The sequence below is a fragment of the Petromyzon marinus genome, chromosome 8, assembly GCF_048934315.1.
Source record: "Petromyzon marinus isolate PM22_M1 ecotype Great Lakes invasive population chromosome 8, UKy_Petmar_22M1.pri1.0, whole genome shotgun sequence".
In the NCBI taxonomy this organism is placed as follows: domain Eukaryota; kingdom Metazoa; phylum Chordata; class Hyperoartia; order Petromyzontiformes; family Petromyzontidae; genus Petromyzon; species Petromyzon marinus.
Window position 1 is genome coordinate 16,109,330 of NC_133674.1, and position 15,862 is coordinate 16,125,191.

At 46.3% G+C, this 15,862-nt stretch overlaps 2 protein-coding genes across 8 annotated transcripts in view; one reads left to right on the forward strand and one right to left on the reverse strand.

Annotated features, from left to right (window-relative positions):
* Positions 1-1,808: 1,808 nt before the first annotated feature.
* On the reverse strand, positions 1,809-14,450 carry LOC116940291 (uncharacterized). Of its 6 annotated transcripts, none has more exons than XM_032949910.2 (9): positions 14,433-14,450; positions 13,818-14,019; positions 11,443-12,347; positions 10,788-11,076; positions 10,149-10,312; positions 9,382-9,551; positions 8,032-8,158; positions 6,986-7,094; positions 1,809-5,662 (listed from the first exon to the last, which is right to left on the reverse strand). In XM_032949910.2, exons 3-9 carry the CDS (start codon positions 12,336-12,338, stop codon positions 4,922-4,924), a joined length of 2,496 nt encoding a protein of 831 aa, XP_032805801.2. In that variant the 5' UTR covers positions 12,339-12,347; positions 13,818-14,019; positions 14,433-14,450; the 3' UTR covers positions 1,809-4,921. The 6 variants fall into 6 exon arrangements, with proteins under 6 accessions (XP_032805801.2, XP_075921816.1, XP_032805800.2 ...); XM_076065701.1 differs by having other exon boundaries at positions 13,818-13,991; positions 14,433-14,449; XM_032949909.2 differs by lacking the exon at positions 14,433-14,450 and having other exon boundaries at positions 13,818-14,020.
* Positions 14,359-15,862, forward strand: part of CDHR2 (cadherin related family member 2) — a 49,695-nt gene continuing 48,191 nt past the window's right edge. For both annotated transcript variants that reach the window (XM_032949905.2, XM_032949906.2), the window contains exon 1: positions 14,359-14,479. In XM_032949905.2, coding sequence (XP_032805796.2) covers positions 14,394-14,479 — 86 coding nt within the window. In that variant the 5' untranslated portion in view covers positions 14,359-14,393. The remainder of the gene's footprint in view (positions 14,480-15,862) is intronic.

Here is a 15,862-nt window from a genome sequence, read left to right on the forward strand (position 1 = left end):
TTAATATTTACGTGGTTATTTTTTGTTAAGGCCCTTTTAAAACAAATGCTACAGGCGCCGCACTAGCTTAACCCGGCACTGCTCACCAGGGGTACTCATTTGAGGCCGAGTCGACCTAGGTGATGGCACTGGGTGTTGACCGTGATGAGGAACGTAACTCGGGTGGAGCGCTAACCAGAGTGACTGACCCCACGGGGTAACAACAATGCAGTCGTTGTGCAATGTCCAAACCAGTTGGACAGAACTGATGAAGGATGTATTAAAGAACCCGGGTCTAATGTAACGTCGAGGCACAACACAAAAAGGGGAAATGAGAACTGTGACTGCACTGTGTGGTGTTGGTTATTGCGTATTGACCTGGTAGAAGAATCGTGACTTGGTATTTAATGTCTCGTGTGCAGGGGTCAATGTATGAACCTGCAAAAGAGCTCTTAAAACGCTGCCATTAATATTGCGCAAATATTCAATGTGATTGAGTCTTGGCAGTCGACCGAGTTCATTATATACACACAGTACGCTTGTTTTAAATGATACACAATACAGTATATACATATTGCAGATGTACTTTCGGAAGGTTGAATAATCAACGAAAATGCATCTAGTAACATCGGGTTAAATTGCTTTCTATAATTTGAGAGGTTGCATTTAACCTTACATTTATTGTAGCAATGAGCCAAAACTTCCTCCAGTCTCCTGTTCTTATAAAATAATTATATACGAGGTTACTAGTTGGTTTACAGTTGCCGGTTAGTTACCTGGTTGGTGAGTTACTTGTTTGTGAAAGAAGGTACCTGGGATTTATGTTATTTTATTATTCGTACACAAATGTGGTCGCAAACCAGAACCAATTTGTTATTCATCCCTCCGAGCATGTGTTGGCCAACTTGTTTACCCAGCAGAGTCTTGCTGAATCTCACGTCCTTTTCAGGAGGGTCCTACATAAACGATCACGCGAACTAATTTCAAGGCCATCGAACAAAGGCGGTGACTGGCATCGCGCGCTTTCAGATGTGCTTCTGCGGCCGTCTGGAACGCTCTTCGTTCCAATGTTAGGAAGCCATTGGAGCTATCCGCTTCTAAATATATATTGAAAACTCGTTTCTTTAGGCGTTTTTTGTGTGTTTAGTTTGTTGTCCTTTCACCGCACCTTCGATTAGCATGGTTGGCTACGTACAGTGCGGAAATTGTTCAACAGACATTAATGTTACTTTGTGCAATCCCAATTGAGTAATTTGCAAGTAAATGTATCATTGGAATGTTTGTCCATTACCAATTACATTTTTTTATTTGGGATGAAACCAGAGAAGCCAGAGAACATGAAAATTCTACAGTACACATCGGCACCCGAGTTGGGAATTGAACCTGGCCTTTCTTGCTGCGAGGCACATGTACAACCACTACGCGACTAAAATCCGTTGTGATTCACGTGTTTTCCATGATGTAAGCACATTTACATGTCACGACCCAAATAAAAACACAAAGGGTCAAGTGCAGTGCTCAGGACACTTGCTAGTTGGAACCTCCTTTTCAAGAATGTTTGTACAGTAATTATCTCTTCAAGCTCGCCAAACTTGTTACAAGACAGTAAACTACCGACTGCACAAGTAACACCAAACGCGATACATTCGTTATTAAAACTGCCATGGCGAGGAAAGATTAAGTAAGGGCATTGGCCCTTCTCAACAGCAGATGTTAACAATTTAACAATATACATGCTGTAGGATTGGCCAAAACCTCATGGTTACCTGAAACAAAACTAAACATTGACATTTAAATGGGGTTCAAAGTAACCAGATAAGACAAAGGAGTACAAAGGCGTCAGTTTATTTTCAATACTGCAAAAGAACTCACTTCAGCAGCACCCTAGTGCAAAAGGAGGTGATGCTGAATTTGTGCAGGTAAAAAGACAGTAAAAATAACCTTCACATTGTGAAAGCAAAAACAAAGTGATGAAACGTATGGTTAACACGAAGCCAAGTTAACATAACCTGGAGTCTTAATGCCAACACATTAATTCATACTGATGGCAATTAGTAAGCTATCGCTCACAGTGTAACAAGCATATGTATAGAGGGAATACCAAGCTTGAACAGTGTAAATGTGATCTGTACTCTAACACCCTGTCTAATATACAGCAGAATTTGGCTGCAAACTGGTAACGTTTGTGAATATTCCAGATAAATTCCCAGGTAATGGCAGTTTAGGTAGTTACAATACAATATTGTGCTTCTTGTCACTTGAGACTATAGGGAAGTCACTCGTAGCTCTGGTGGACCAGCCCGAATCTGAAATGGGGTGTACGTGTCTGTGTGAGACGTGCATCGTGTACCATAGGCATTGCACTGTTACATTTCCATTGCTGCTACAACAGTACTATCCAAACAAAAACTTCTCCGAGTCCATCCTTTTCCAACTCCCTGAGGTCGAACCTATATAACCCATACCCTTAATTTAGCCTCACGGACTTACGTTCGTATTTCCGTAAGGCCTGGTGCAAAAAAAGTTCAAAAGGTGTTTTCACTCCCCTTGCCCTATGGTTGTGGGGGACTTACATGTAGGTAGTAAAGTGAGCACGGTGTATCCACTGGGAACAAAAGGTAGGTCATTACACCCCCCTTTTCAACTCCATGTAGCCCCGCTTACATGAAGTACACTTAATCTTTCCGTATATCCTGGCCTCAACCTGGAAAGGATACTGGCAATGCAATCGGCACTTGATTAGCATCCCTACTGGCCAATACAACGTTCAACATGCTGCATTTTCTACTTCTTCTGCATCGCATCAATGTCTTATTTTACTTCATCTATAATGCCCAGCTCAGATGAGTAATCATGCGATTAATCATTATATTTTGCATTGCAAAAAGGTCCGGTTTTCCATAAACTCTTTTGGCTGCACCTGAAAAGGAATAAAAAAAAATAACATGTCACTGCTATCTAACAGTTACAAGACATGCTGGCTGGAACTGCTCTTTTGTAGAATTCACATATATGTTCACGAATGATTTTCCTTAATTCCAACTGAATCAACATACATTTTTAGATTTTTCATCTTCATAGCCAATTGTTATTTCTAAGGAGCCAAAAGTCAGCATTAGTTCTTTATCAGCCACTTGGCCCGGCGTTATACAAAATGACAGTACTGCCTTGCTGGTTTCACATATTCCAGACCAATACAATATCCCACAGCGTCTGGCACAAACTAGAGCACACGGCTTGCAGTGCACTGACATGCACAGTAGGTGGCGAATGTAGCTTCCTATTCAATACATGGTTCAGAGCAGAAATTGAAGCCATCTAAGGTAGCAATATTTCAGTTCCTATTTATATGGGGAAATAAAAGTGAATTATTTGATAACTCGCCAATTTAAAGTGGTTATCACATAATGCATTGTAGTTGGCCACATAAAGAAAGTGGAATCAGTTAAGTAATGCCACCCCGGGTGGAATCTGGTCTGTGATCGTGGACTCCTAGGGCTGTCGCCCTGTCATCCTCTTGCTTTCTGCTTCTCCGATGTTCTCTCTCTTTACTCCGTCTTTTGAGTTTAGTTTCCCCCATTTTTACTCCTCGGAAGACATCAATACACCTCTGGGAGAGCAATGCGGCACAGGTTCATAGAGTACAGCATGGCCGATTTGATTCGTATTATACGCATATTCCATTGTTTAGGAAAATGTAATTAAAACATTTGTTTTAAATGTACTTGTGTGTATTCTTTGGGTCTTTCGGTAAAGTCATATAGATAGGTTTCTTTGAACCTTTTAACGTGACTTTACCGAAAGGCCCAAAGAATATGAATTCCTGCAGTCACGAAAGCCTTAAGTCAAGATTTGTACTTGTATGTTCATATCTAAAGTTTACAGTATTGATCAAGTTTCATATTTATTTCATTATGTGTGAAGCTTTGCCGGACCGGTGATTCACATACAGATAGTCTGGGCTGGCTGACGTTTTACTGTACCTCAACTGCCATTGTGACCCAGTATGTATCAATTGAATAGAGACCCATAAGCACACATTTAATAAGTTAAATTAAGTTTGTTTTCAAAATAAAAAATAAAAGCATAAACTAACAGCCTTTTATTCATGAATAGTGACTTTTAAGTCTTTAGTGTGTTGCCTGCAAAACAACCGGTTGGCTCTTCAACAGGACACAGCGCCGCTGAGTTAAACTCGTTTAGTGCAGTGTCAAAAGGATAATCGCCACCTCCCCCATCTCATCAGTCTTAATACCAAGTGAGATCACGTCTAAAAATGTAAGTAAATAGGAAAGCAGCAAATCCTTTCAATCCAAAGTCTACCAGCAGCTTACCTGCATTGTACAGCACCGTAAAAATAAGAATGTGTATGTTTGTACATTATATCCCTGGTCCACTTGCCAGACATAACGGATTCACAGTGCATGCCACCATAATGTTAAGCCATTACTATGTATGTGCCTCTAGACATAGCTCAGTTGGTAAACTCAGCAAAACATCCATGAAATAACCATTTTTGACGAGAATAAAAATGGTTGTCCTCTGGAGATACTTATCCCCGACTCAGGAATGTGTCACTTCCACCATGTTTCAATGCCACCAACAATGATGAGCAACGTCAAATGCTCATTTGCGTATGGAATACTGACTTTCCCACCAGATGCTAAACATTGCTCCAGACTGCTTTCCACAATCACAAACGATAGACCGCAATCAATGGCATCGCTACCGAGTGTAGAGGCGGTGCAAATGCACCACAGCGAGCGAGACCCACGGCCAACTTGACTACCGTGCTCACCACAATTGATTTATTCCATCCTCTTGTGCTACAATCTCCAGTGCCGACGGCCAGAAAACAACTGCAGCTGCTTGTAAACTTGCAGTTATTAGTTAAAATTTAGCTGCCTTGAATAAATACAGTCGCCGACCACAATCGTGCTCTTTAGAGCTGCTCGTTGTGGACATCAGACTGGTGCGCCACGAGCAGGTGGCTGCTCATCATGTCCAGGGGGGCGGCCGTCAAAAGCGAGTTGAAGGAGGGCAGCTGGCTTGGGACTTGCGGCGTTGCCGCCTTGCCCGAAATGATCACGGGGAAATCAGAGACGCCCACGGGGAACTGGGGAGAGAGGACGGCCGCCGAGGCGGAGGGTGGGAAGCTGCCCACGGGTAGTACAGCGAGGGCAGATAGCGGCGTCAGGTCAGCCGAGCTCTCCAGCGACGCGGGCGACGAGGACAGGCCCTGCCGCTCGGGAGGGGGCATCGGGATCGTTCCGGCATGATTGACCTTGGGCTCGCAGGAATTGACGACGGTGAGGGGGATGACGGAAATCCCGCCCGAACCCTCGACGGGGCTGATGGAGTGCTGCGTGCCAGAGTCCGGCTGATAATACATGTTCTGCATCAGGGGCTCTCCCGGCATGTCGGGAAGGAGCTGCTGCGCACCCATGAACACGTGCTGGCCATAGGCGCTAGCCAGTTTCTCAGAGCCGAAATCCACGACCTCGGACCAAGCGTCGGTGGGGCTGGCCACGACGCCGTGCACCTCGACGTCTGGTGGAGTGAAGTCCTTGAGGAGCTTGGGTGCGGCGTGCTCCCGATCGATCTGAACTCTCACTTCCTCCTTGTGCACTGTGCGAATGTGCTTCTTCAGGTTGCTGGGGTGTCGGCAGCGCTTGCCACATATCTGCGGTGGGGGGTAAAACACACACCGAAGGGAGGCTGAGTTAAGCACTGATCGGGGACAACTTGGGCAGCTGCTGACATCGTTCTATTTGAGGAATGCCTCATTTCTTCATTTATATTCGTATGTATGTACATATGTCGAACTTATTTCGCACCGTATGCAGCCAACCTTGCTAATCAGAGGTATTCTGTCAATACCGAGCATACAATACGAATAAAATGTATCATTTATGGCCATTCATCAATCCAATGCTCGAAGGCCTTTCCATGCCGTGTCGGTCATATCACATTATTTATATCATACTTCACCATGCTGGTAAATGCTGGTTGGTAAAATGGAGGGCAGACAGGTCTGATTCAGATATGAATCGCCACTGATGTTAGCTATGGCTTGGAATCGAACTCAGGTTGCCGAGTTTATACAGCAGTGTACAAACGACTACACCAGTGGTGCAACAATATTAATATCCATTTTATTATAATGATTTTAGCAACTGCAGTTGTCCATGCATCAACACACTTATGGCACAAAAAATCTTTAACTAACATTTGAATGATATGCAGACCAAACACGAAAAGGGGTTTACATTGTAAATGCACTGCAAATGTTTCTGCCAAGGTAAAACCCTCTATGTAGGTGGCACCCCTATTGAAAAACATCTAAGTTCCGAGCTGTCCTTTTAAAGAATACTGGCAATGTTGCAAAAACAGGAACATGCCTAATGTATCAGTAAACAGGGTACCAATGGATAAAATATCCTGGGTTGAATTCTCAATTGTAAAATATTCCTACAACCATGCCATGGTCAACAACACAATTCACCAAACGTGAATATCAGGAACTTAAGGACCAAGATTAGGAAGCTCATTCACGCAGGAGCTGAGCTGCTGTTAACACCTGATGATGCCGGATGTAATCTCCCACAAAATGTCTGATAAAACTGTCAATCTTTGGCTTTCTTTTCAACATTCCACCGGTTTGCTAATAAAACAAATAAATTAGCATATTTGCCCACGAGACAACTTGATCTGTTGGTTGGCGGAGGATACAGCTGAAAATTGGCATTAGACCTACACTATCTAACAAAAGAGATGATTTATGAATCCTGAATAATTACACTGGAATTAAGGAGCTCATAAAGCGAGACTTAAATAATGCAGTTTGGTATCATTTTTAAACACACATTTTTAAACTGTTTACAACTGCTGTTTCGACATTAATTGTTGACTCTCATCTTTGGCCTCTCACGATACATGATGGCCTCCCCGCGTTTTCAACCACTGCCTTCCATTGGATAAGAAAAGTTAGTGAAAATCAGCCAACCTGACACTGGTAGGGCAGTTCCCCCGTGTGGGTCCACGTGTGTCTCTTTAGCTCTGACAAGCGTGAGTACGCCTGCAGGCAAAACTTGCATTGAAACTTCTTCACACCGCTGCAGAAACAAATATGCAGCCCGTCAACACCATTGATTTAATGCACAAATTTGTATGCACCCATGTACAGTGTGACAGAGCAATGAGCATAAACATTGGAATGTAACGAGTAAAGAAATCATTGATCTTTAAAAACTAGGATTACAGATGTAGTTCACAAAGTAAAAAATACTTAAATTGAGCTAAGTAATACATATAGTGAGGACATCAGATGCCAGATGGGACACATGCATATACATTAATAACAGGAAGGAAGCTGATAGAGGGAAGGAGAAAGAGAAGCAGGCAGAAAATTATAAGATTTGTAGGAACACAATGGATGGAAGTGGCAGGAGATCATGAAGAGTGGAAGACATTGGGGGATGGTTTTGTTCATCAGTGCGTTTTTAGCAACTAAGAAGGAAAAGAATGAATATACAATATCATATTTTAACTAGTTACGCATTAAATGGCACCATTTTTAGTGACAGTTTCATTTCTGTGAGCCAAACCCTTAGTACAGGTTAATAATTTAAAACTGAGCATAGAGTAGCGTAAACTGAATCACACCACAACTAACAATTTTAAGATTAACAATACGCATTTAATGAGTGTCTAAATGCTTCCACATCTTAAAGTGCTGTAGAAAACGCACATAAAATAACAATATCACAATGACAAAGTAAACATCAGTGACAGATTTGGAAAACGCCGGAAAATGACACCACATGGTAACCTTGAGCACATCTCACAAGAGCTGGAAGAGCCTGTGAGACCAAAGAACAACGGTGGGTCACCGGAAAAAAGTCCAGCGCGCATAGGGGATAAAATTCAGTCCCAGTCCAACATCCTGAGCACACGCCCCATCCCAAATGCACAACTGAAACAAAAAAACACATTGACAGCACCCCTGCAAGGTCCCCAGTACGCACTGTCCAGGCAGTCATCGTCGCGCACCTGCAGAAGATCTTGTGGCTCTTGTAGTGCTTGACCGCCTGGCCGCAGAACTCGCACAGCTGGACGAGGGGCGGCTTGCCCCGCGCTGCCTCCATGTGCTTCATGCGCACGTGCTGCGTCAGGTCATCTGCATACGTGCACACCCCCCGCCCCCCCCCCCCACGATCGCGCACCGGTCAAGACAACGTCAATAACAATTTAACGGCTTTGCCTTCTTCCACAGACAGTTGCTATGGTGCCTCTTATGATTGCTATTATTAGTTTGATTTTTTTGCTTTCTTTCCAAATTGTATAAAAATGTTGCTGTCAACATCATATTTTCAAATAAAGTGATCTATTCGGCAATCTCTCACTCCGGTGTAACTTTGTGCGTTAGAGTTTGATGCGCAGAAGCAGATTTCACAGAATTTCTTCTGAGTACCCTTCAAATGGAATTTTTATCCACTTATCAGTGGGTGCACTCTCCCATATGCCTAACATAAACACCAGGTTATACTACTTCAAACGAACTATAACATTACTTAGCAGCAGATGCTCCAAAAATATTCAAGACACGGGTAGCGGAAAAAATTATGCTATACTGTAATATGCTTTGGAAGAAAATGTTGGTCGATCACATTGAGTTATAAAAACTCCAAAACCCACCAAGTTGCGAGGTGGCCAGGTAATGACAGAACAGCAAGGGGATTTGTGAACCTATCTGTGTGGCCCTTGGAGTATTGTTTCCTTGTGCGTGTGTACTGTCTCAAAATACTTCAGTTTCCCCCCACGTGCAAAAACTCAAGGAAAAGGAATTTGCCAAATATCTCAATGCAACCCTCCCCTGATTAAGCGCCTTGATTTTGTGAGGCTGCCTTGGACTAAAACAATAACAAAGAAAATTTACACATCAAACTCTACAAGCAGCTTTTTATAAGCCAAGCAAATGACAGAATGCTTCGGATTGGTGGTGAATTGGTTAGCGCAACTGTGTATGAACCCAGTGACCCGATTTTGATTCCTGGCAAATGACTAACATCAGTGGCAAGAGATATCTGAACTTATGCTGGGCACCCCCTTCATTAATATGCAATGACCAACGTGATGAAGTATGGTCAAACAATCCCCATAACCGATTTGGGGAGGCCTTCATCGGCTGTGGATTGGGCTGGTGAAATATAAATATGCGATAAACCAGTCTTATTAAATGCACGTTAGGGAAGAAATGAACATCTCTCAATCCACCCACAGCTTACCCATTGAATATCATGCCTATAACATGTTTTTTTTTACACAATGCAGAGAGATTATGAACTTTATTTCTTCCAGCTTGGACACAATGTGCAATGGTGTGGCATTGGCGGCCCTTACTCTTGACCTTGTAGGCCTTCTCGCAGAGGGAGCAGTGGTGCGGCCTGGCCTCCCCATGATACGCCACGTGGTCCCGTAGCTTCTCCAGGGACAGCAGCCACTTGCCGCACTGCTCACACTGGTACAGCTTGCGCTGCCTGTGCACCTTGCAATGCTGCCGCAGCATGCAACTGTCCCATCGTGTGGTTACGAGGGCCCACCGGTGGGGAAAATAATGACAACTTTAATCTAAACTAATTCGTAAGGCAGCAAAGCATTCATGAACAAACAAGCGATCCCTCGTATAGCCATTACGACTATTGATCTAAGTGCTCTTAGCAAGCACCTATTAAGGCTGGAATGCAGGAAAGGGTGGTGTGGCTAACTCCATGCCTTGCTGTCTTTAATCTCATCAGTGCCGATGTTTACCAAGGACAGGTCCAGGAACGGTTCTTATATTTGCCACTGATTTTAGCGATGGCTGGGAATCGAACTCACATTGTTAGGTTTGTAGCAGAGTGAATTTCCCACTACACCACCACTCCAGCCTCTGTATAGCCATTAACAATATAACAAAATAACACTTGCATAGCATTACTTGGAAAGACGTTATGAAAACAAGACTGCAGATATCAATACACATGCGTGAAAGCCTCTAAAAAATAGGAGACTGTGTTTAACATACTTTTAGGTAGTGTATTAATGCAAGGTTTCCTTTAAAATCTGACCCCTCATTCACAAACACACAGTGAGAGCAGTGAACTACAGTATGTTGGAGCATTCATTACCTGTAAATGAATTCTTTATCACACATATCGCAGCTGAAAGGGGCAGCACCAGGCTGTACTTGATGGCAGTGCGGGGAGAGTTTCTTGCAACCCTCACACCTCTCCCTCTTCCACTTGCCGCCAAATTCTCCACTCGTGTACAACAGGGAGGGCTTCTCTTCATTCTCAATGTTGGAAAGCAAGAGGAGAAACACATCACAGAACCTTATTTAAAACTCAACTCAGGCTAATACCCAAACGCAAATGTGTCATATACGGATCACTAAATTAGAAAACATGGATTTACATACACTTGACCTGTAAAACAATTAACAAAGCGGGACCCTTATTATGTTTATATATGCAGCCCTTCGTTAATCCAGTGGTAGATGAGGGCCTTCCCACGCCATGAGGGATGTAAGGTTATTCGTGGTGTGGGTTGGTGAAAGCAGAAGCATAGATACAACGTTTTGCTGCACTGTCCATGTAGGATGACAGCAGCCTACAAAAACCTGCTTTATGCATAGCTGTTGCTCATCTAAGCACTATCCAGGCATATTCACGCTTAGCTGCTAAGATATGATGAGATCTGGTGACTTTCTGGTGATTACCGAATTTTTGGTCATTTTTCCCCCCAAGGCGATTTCTGCATTTGTTAACCTGGGAGTCCATAAGGCCCGGTGAGCAGTCCTCTGCCTCAATCTTGGCATGCAGCTTGTTCTTCGAGCCCTTAGGCCTCCCGCGCTTCCTCGGAGTACAGGCTACTTGCGAGGCTTCACAAAGGGGGTCCGGAGACTCATCCGCGGGGACCCCACCCGTCACAATGGCCGTGCAATCTTCCTGACGGGCCGGGGAATGTGGGACGGCAACCTGCGGCAACGATTTGAAACGCTCCGGTGCTTTCCGTGCTCTTGGTATGACGGGGCACTCTGTTCTCTGGAGCTGTTTCCTGAGGTGAGCAACAACAGACGTGACTGCACTGACAGGCGCGAGATTGAGCAGCTGTTTTCCCGGTTCAAAACCACATATTAAACTACGAAATTAATACGCAACATTTTAAGTGTACTACGGCAAGCAACCATAGCATAACTTACATTTAGTTGTTAGCTTATGTACACAACTGCATTTTCAAGAGGTATATTTAAAATTACTCTAAAATATATACATTTACACTTCTATTTGAGAAAATATTTAGTTTCAAGTAACATTCTTTGTATTTATAAAAAAAAAATCTATATATTTTGGGTAAAAAAAAAATCTGTTATTATTCATAGCATCTCATAAACATAGGAACAGTGGTTGGCTTCATTCAGACCTGGGTCTCCCTCTTCGCTTGACCAATGGAGGCGAGGAAACGACGGACGTGCTCCGCAAAGACCTGCAGGCTTTCGTTACTGTGAGGGGCACAAGCGTCGTGGCCAAGGCCAGGGAACCGGGGCTTTCCGGTAGATTTACATCTACTCCCGTCTGCTCAACTCCACAGCCAAGTGCCACTGGACTTCCGCTCCTACCCCTGGCAGGACATCCTATAAGACCCACTTTCTCTTTGCCGTTCTCTCTAGTAAGGCACAGAGATTCAATGCTGCCGCAAGGCACGCCGTCTAAAAGCCCTCGCTCGCCAGAGACCGGGGAACCACTGCTCACGTCCATTGGCTCATAGTCATCGTCCGACACCACAGAGCTCGGATTCAAGTGCGCGGCACGACCGGCTGGGCTCAAAGGCATATGGCTGCCCGCTTCTGCGCCCACGGCCACATGGCTCCAGGTGTTCCAGCCGTCGCCCTTGACGCCGTTGGCGCCGGGCTCCGAAGTGCCATTGGCGGAGACCTCGCTGTCCCAGTCATAGCCCGAGGAGTCCGAGCCCAGGTCAAGAATCCCGACCACTTTGAGCTGCTTGGCGGCCGCCGAGAACTCCGCAATGTGATCTGCCGGCAGCTTGGCCGTGTAGAAGAACTCCAGCAGCTGGCTGAAGCAGTCAGGCGCGATAGACTTCAGCGCCACAGACTGCCGAGGACTACGTCCCGTCAGCACCGAGCTGAAGTACTCGCTGCAGGCCGAAAGGACATTGCTGTGCGCCAGGAAGGTGCGCGCCGACACCGTCACAGTCACGTCGCAGAAGAGCCCAGATATTCGCTGCTCGTTCAGCTTCTGCAGAACCATGCGACTGTGGTGGAGGGGGAAGTCTGTGATCGGCAGGGGAACTCTGTCCATGGCCTCCTCCTGAGCACACGGGGCCAAAGAGATTATCAGTATTATCCACCAAAAACACAGACCACAGGGTTGGTACATGTACAACTTGATTGCACCTCCACTACTACATAGAGTGCTGTGGATGTTATATCAAAATGGTTTTGCTCTGAAGAAACCACGAATACAACTCGTGTTGTAAACCATATTTTTACCACCAGAACATCATCACCCATCATCCCCACTTCTACTAAAATGACCTACTTCACCACATCACTATAAAACAATCATCGAATCATCACATTTACATTGCCTTCATTGTCACCACCCCATCTCCATAACATCAACTCCATTATCACTAGTATCGTAATAGGTTTTACCCTTTTAACTGGCACAAAAACTGACACCTTTATTCAAGGCATCACGTTTGCAATAACCACAACACATTATCACTGTTACCCCCAAAACCACCACACCCATCACCTCAACATAACCACCCCCCCCCCCCACCATCACACTCCCATTATCATCACTACCCTCATCACCCCCATCTCCATCACCCGCATCACCATAATCCGCATTAGCGTCGTCATAACAGGACCAGTCCTGTCAATATCAGCATGATCACCCCACCAACACCACCACCCTCCCATCATAACCATCACACGACCGTCACCCCCATTCAAGGATCACTGCCATCATCTGCATCATGTGAGCATCATTACAATCCCGCGAACAACTCCATCCACTACCGCCAACACCATCACATCACACCCATCCTCGCCATCATCCACATCTTGCCGCCATATACTTTGTATGTCCATCATGATTACCTCAATCATCATTATTAGCGCCTGTTAATCAACATCACAATCATCAACACTACCATCACTTACCACCATCATCACACCCATCGGAGTACCACAGCCATCAACCGCATCACTATAACGCCACGCTCACCCCCCATCACTTCGTCTGTCACTTCTCTACCCCCATCAAAGACAGCCTTAACAGGCCGTTGGGGCAAGTGCCGATAGCGAGTGGCACCTCTGAAGCACACGAGGGAGTGGGTTGGCCAGCACCACAACCCGGCCGCCTTTGTCTCCCCAGTGGCGGCTGCTTACACGCCGTGCACCAGGTTTACTCATCAAGCGGAGGCCCGGGACCTGGTTCAGATCATCGTCGCTGGCTGTTGGTGGCCGCGGAGCGGGAATGTAACGTGGGGTCGCCCCCCACACTGGGGGGTTCTCAGACGCTAACCGCTGCGCCACCGCTCTCCTTTTGCCCCCCCCCCCTTGTACCCCCCCCCTTGTACCCCCCCCCTTGTACCCCCCCCTTGTACCCCCCCCCTTGTAACCCCCCCCTTGTAACCCCCCCTTGTACCCCCCCTGTACCCCCCCCCCTTGTAACCCCCCCCTTGTACCCCCCCTGTACCCCCCCTTGTAACCCCCCCCCTTGTATCCCCCTTGTACCCCCCCTGTACCCCCCCCCCTTGTACAGTACCGTAGAGGGAGCCGGCGGGCTTCAATTTCCCCAACGCTAATGGGCACCTCGCGCGCCGCCACCATTGGCCCAAAGCGGCCCCACGTGAGCGCCGTTCGTGGGGGTGGGCGGTGGTGGTGGGGGCACCGCCGGCCAATCGCGAGGCGAGCCTCGCCGCCGCCGCGTTTGTCCGCGCTGGGAAATGCAAAGGGAGGGGGCGGGGCTTCGCGAGACGTAATCAGCGAGGGGTCGGGGCAAAGCGAAATAAATCGTAAACAATGAGGTAAATTTGGGGGTTTTGTTGTTGTTGACGAATTAAATAACAAACAAACCCCGCCACGCAACGCTCCCGCCTCAATGCTTCAAGAGCCGCAGCAGTGTACGTGAAGACGTCTACAGACGGCGGTTCTTTTTAAAAAAAAAAATTACGACGTTAAAACGACGCGGTCCTTCGAACGAGAGAGGAGCCGCAAAAATGTTTGCCGACTCCTACGATGGAGACGGAGAGTGAGTCGTCAGATTGACGGGAGCAGGAGAAATCACGCAAGGGGGGAGACAACAGAGAAGACGAACGGCGGCTGCGATGCTTCCTCGCCAATGTCGCCGCTCGCCTCGGCTCGCCGCTTTTTGATTCACCTGCCCCGGGACGCGCGCTGGCCACGAAGAAGTCAACAATACGGGGGGTGGGGGGGGGGTGGAGCTATTGTGGGTGACGTCACGCGCCCCCGATGAGTGACGTCACGAACCCCCCGCCCCCGGCTCGCCCCCGCCTCCCTCCCACTCGCTCCCTCGCCCCGCCTCCCTCGCCCCCGCCTCCCTCCCTCGCCCCCGCCTCCCTCCCCCTCGCCCCCGCCTCCCTCCCTCCCCCCCTCGCCCCCGCCCCCGGCTCGCCCCCGCCTCCCTCCCCCCCTCGCCCCCTCCCCCTCGCTCCCTCGCCCCCGCCTCCCTCCCCCTCGCCCCCGCCTCCCTCGCCCCCGCCTCCCTCCTCCGCAATGGCAAAGAAGCTGCCAATGCGAATTCCGAAGTATTTGGATGGAGGCGCTGCAGATAGAATCGAGGAACGACCAAGAAAAAAAATTTGAATTTATTTTTATTTTAAAAAATTTCTAAACAAATCCTTAACATACACCTATATGACAGATTTGCGCCATTCGGATGTAAACAAAAAAATTGTAATCTTATAATTCGCGTATTTATCACGGATAAACTTAGCAGACACTACATAAATCCACTCCGTGTAGGATAACTAACTTGGGAACATCACAAACCCAGGTCAACTGATGCTGCTCATCTGGTAAAATAAGATTTCACACGAGAGCTTCAAAGCATTGGTTACACACCGTGTGAACTCGCTGGCACATATAAAGAATCAGCAAGTAGATATTAACCAATGTAAAGATATTGAACGTGACAATAAGATGCTGTTTTCACGATGTTATTGTACTGCTTTATTTATGTCACGTCACGAGACGCAGTGTCTTCTCAGAGCAAGTGCAATGCCCTCCCCACCACCCCACATACGTTAGACTTGTCCGCAGAAGCAAACTCTCATTTGTCTGTGTGTGGATTATTCATCGAGGGCCAGTGACTAATATCAGTGGCAACGTGAGCCCAAACATGTTGCCAAGTAAACCGACTCGTGTGCTTAAAAAACACAGTAAAAATAAATGACACATGCAACCGCTGTTCTATGTTAGGTGAGCAATAACAAAGTTAAAAACGTTGTTTTACAATTCTCTGTGTTCTTGTTGTATCCATGCCAACTCTGCCCGCATTACCTTGGATAACTGAGGGTTGGCTGTACAGAGTACATTGTTTACAAGTGTCAAGTGATGGCAAAATCCACCGGTAGCTACACAACGGTTGACGGGTAACTTGGAGAGACATTCTACATTCATATGGTTGGACCTATATTGATTTAATCACAGTTTAATCCTAAAAACAAATAATCTGAAACTCATCCCGAGTGCCGAGGATTTCCAAGGAACAATACTCGTGAGATATTTGGTTTAGTTTCGTGATTTAAAAAAAAATCGTATTTATGAAGTAGTTTAAAAAATGTTATT

Coding starts and splice junctions, on each gene's coding strand:
- LOC116940291 (XM_032949908.2), bottom strand. Junction 11,077..11,442: donor AAGCGAAGAGGGAGACCCAG/GTCTGAATGAAG, acceptor TGCTCACCTCAG/GAAACAGCTCCAGAGAACAG. Junction 5,663..6,985: donor AACTGCCCTACCAGTGTCAG/GTTGGCTGATTT, acceptor CCCCCACCGCAG/ATATGTGGCAAGCGCTGCCG.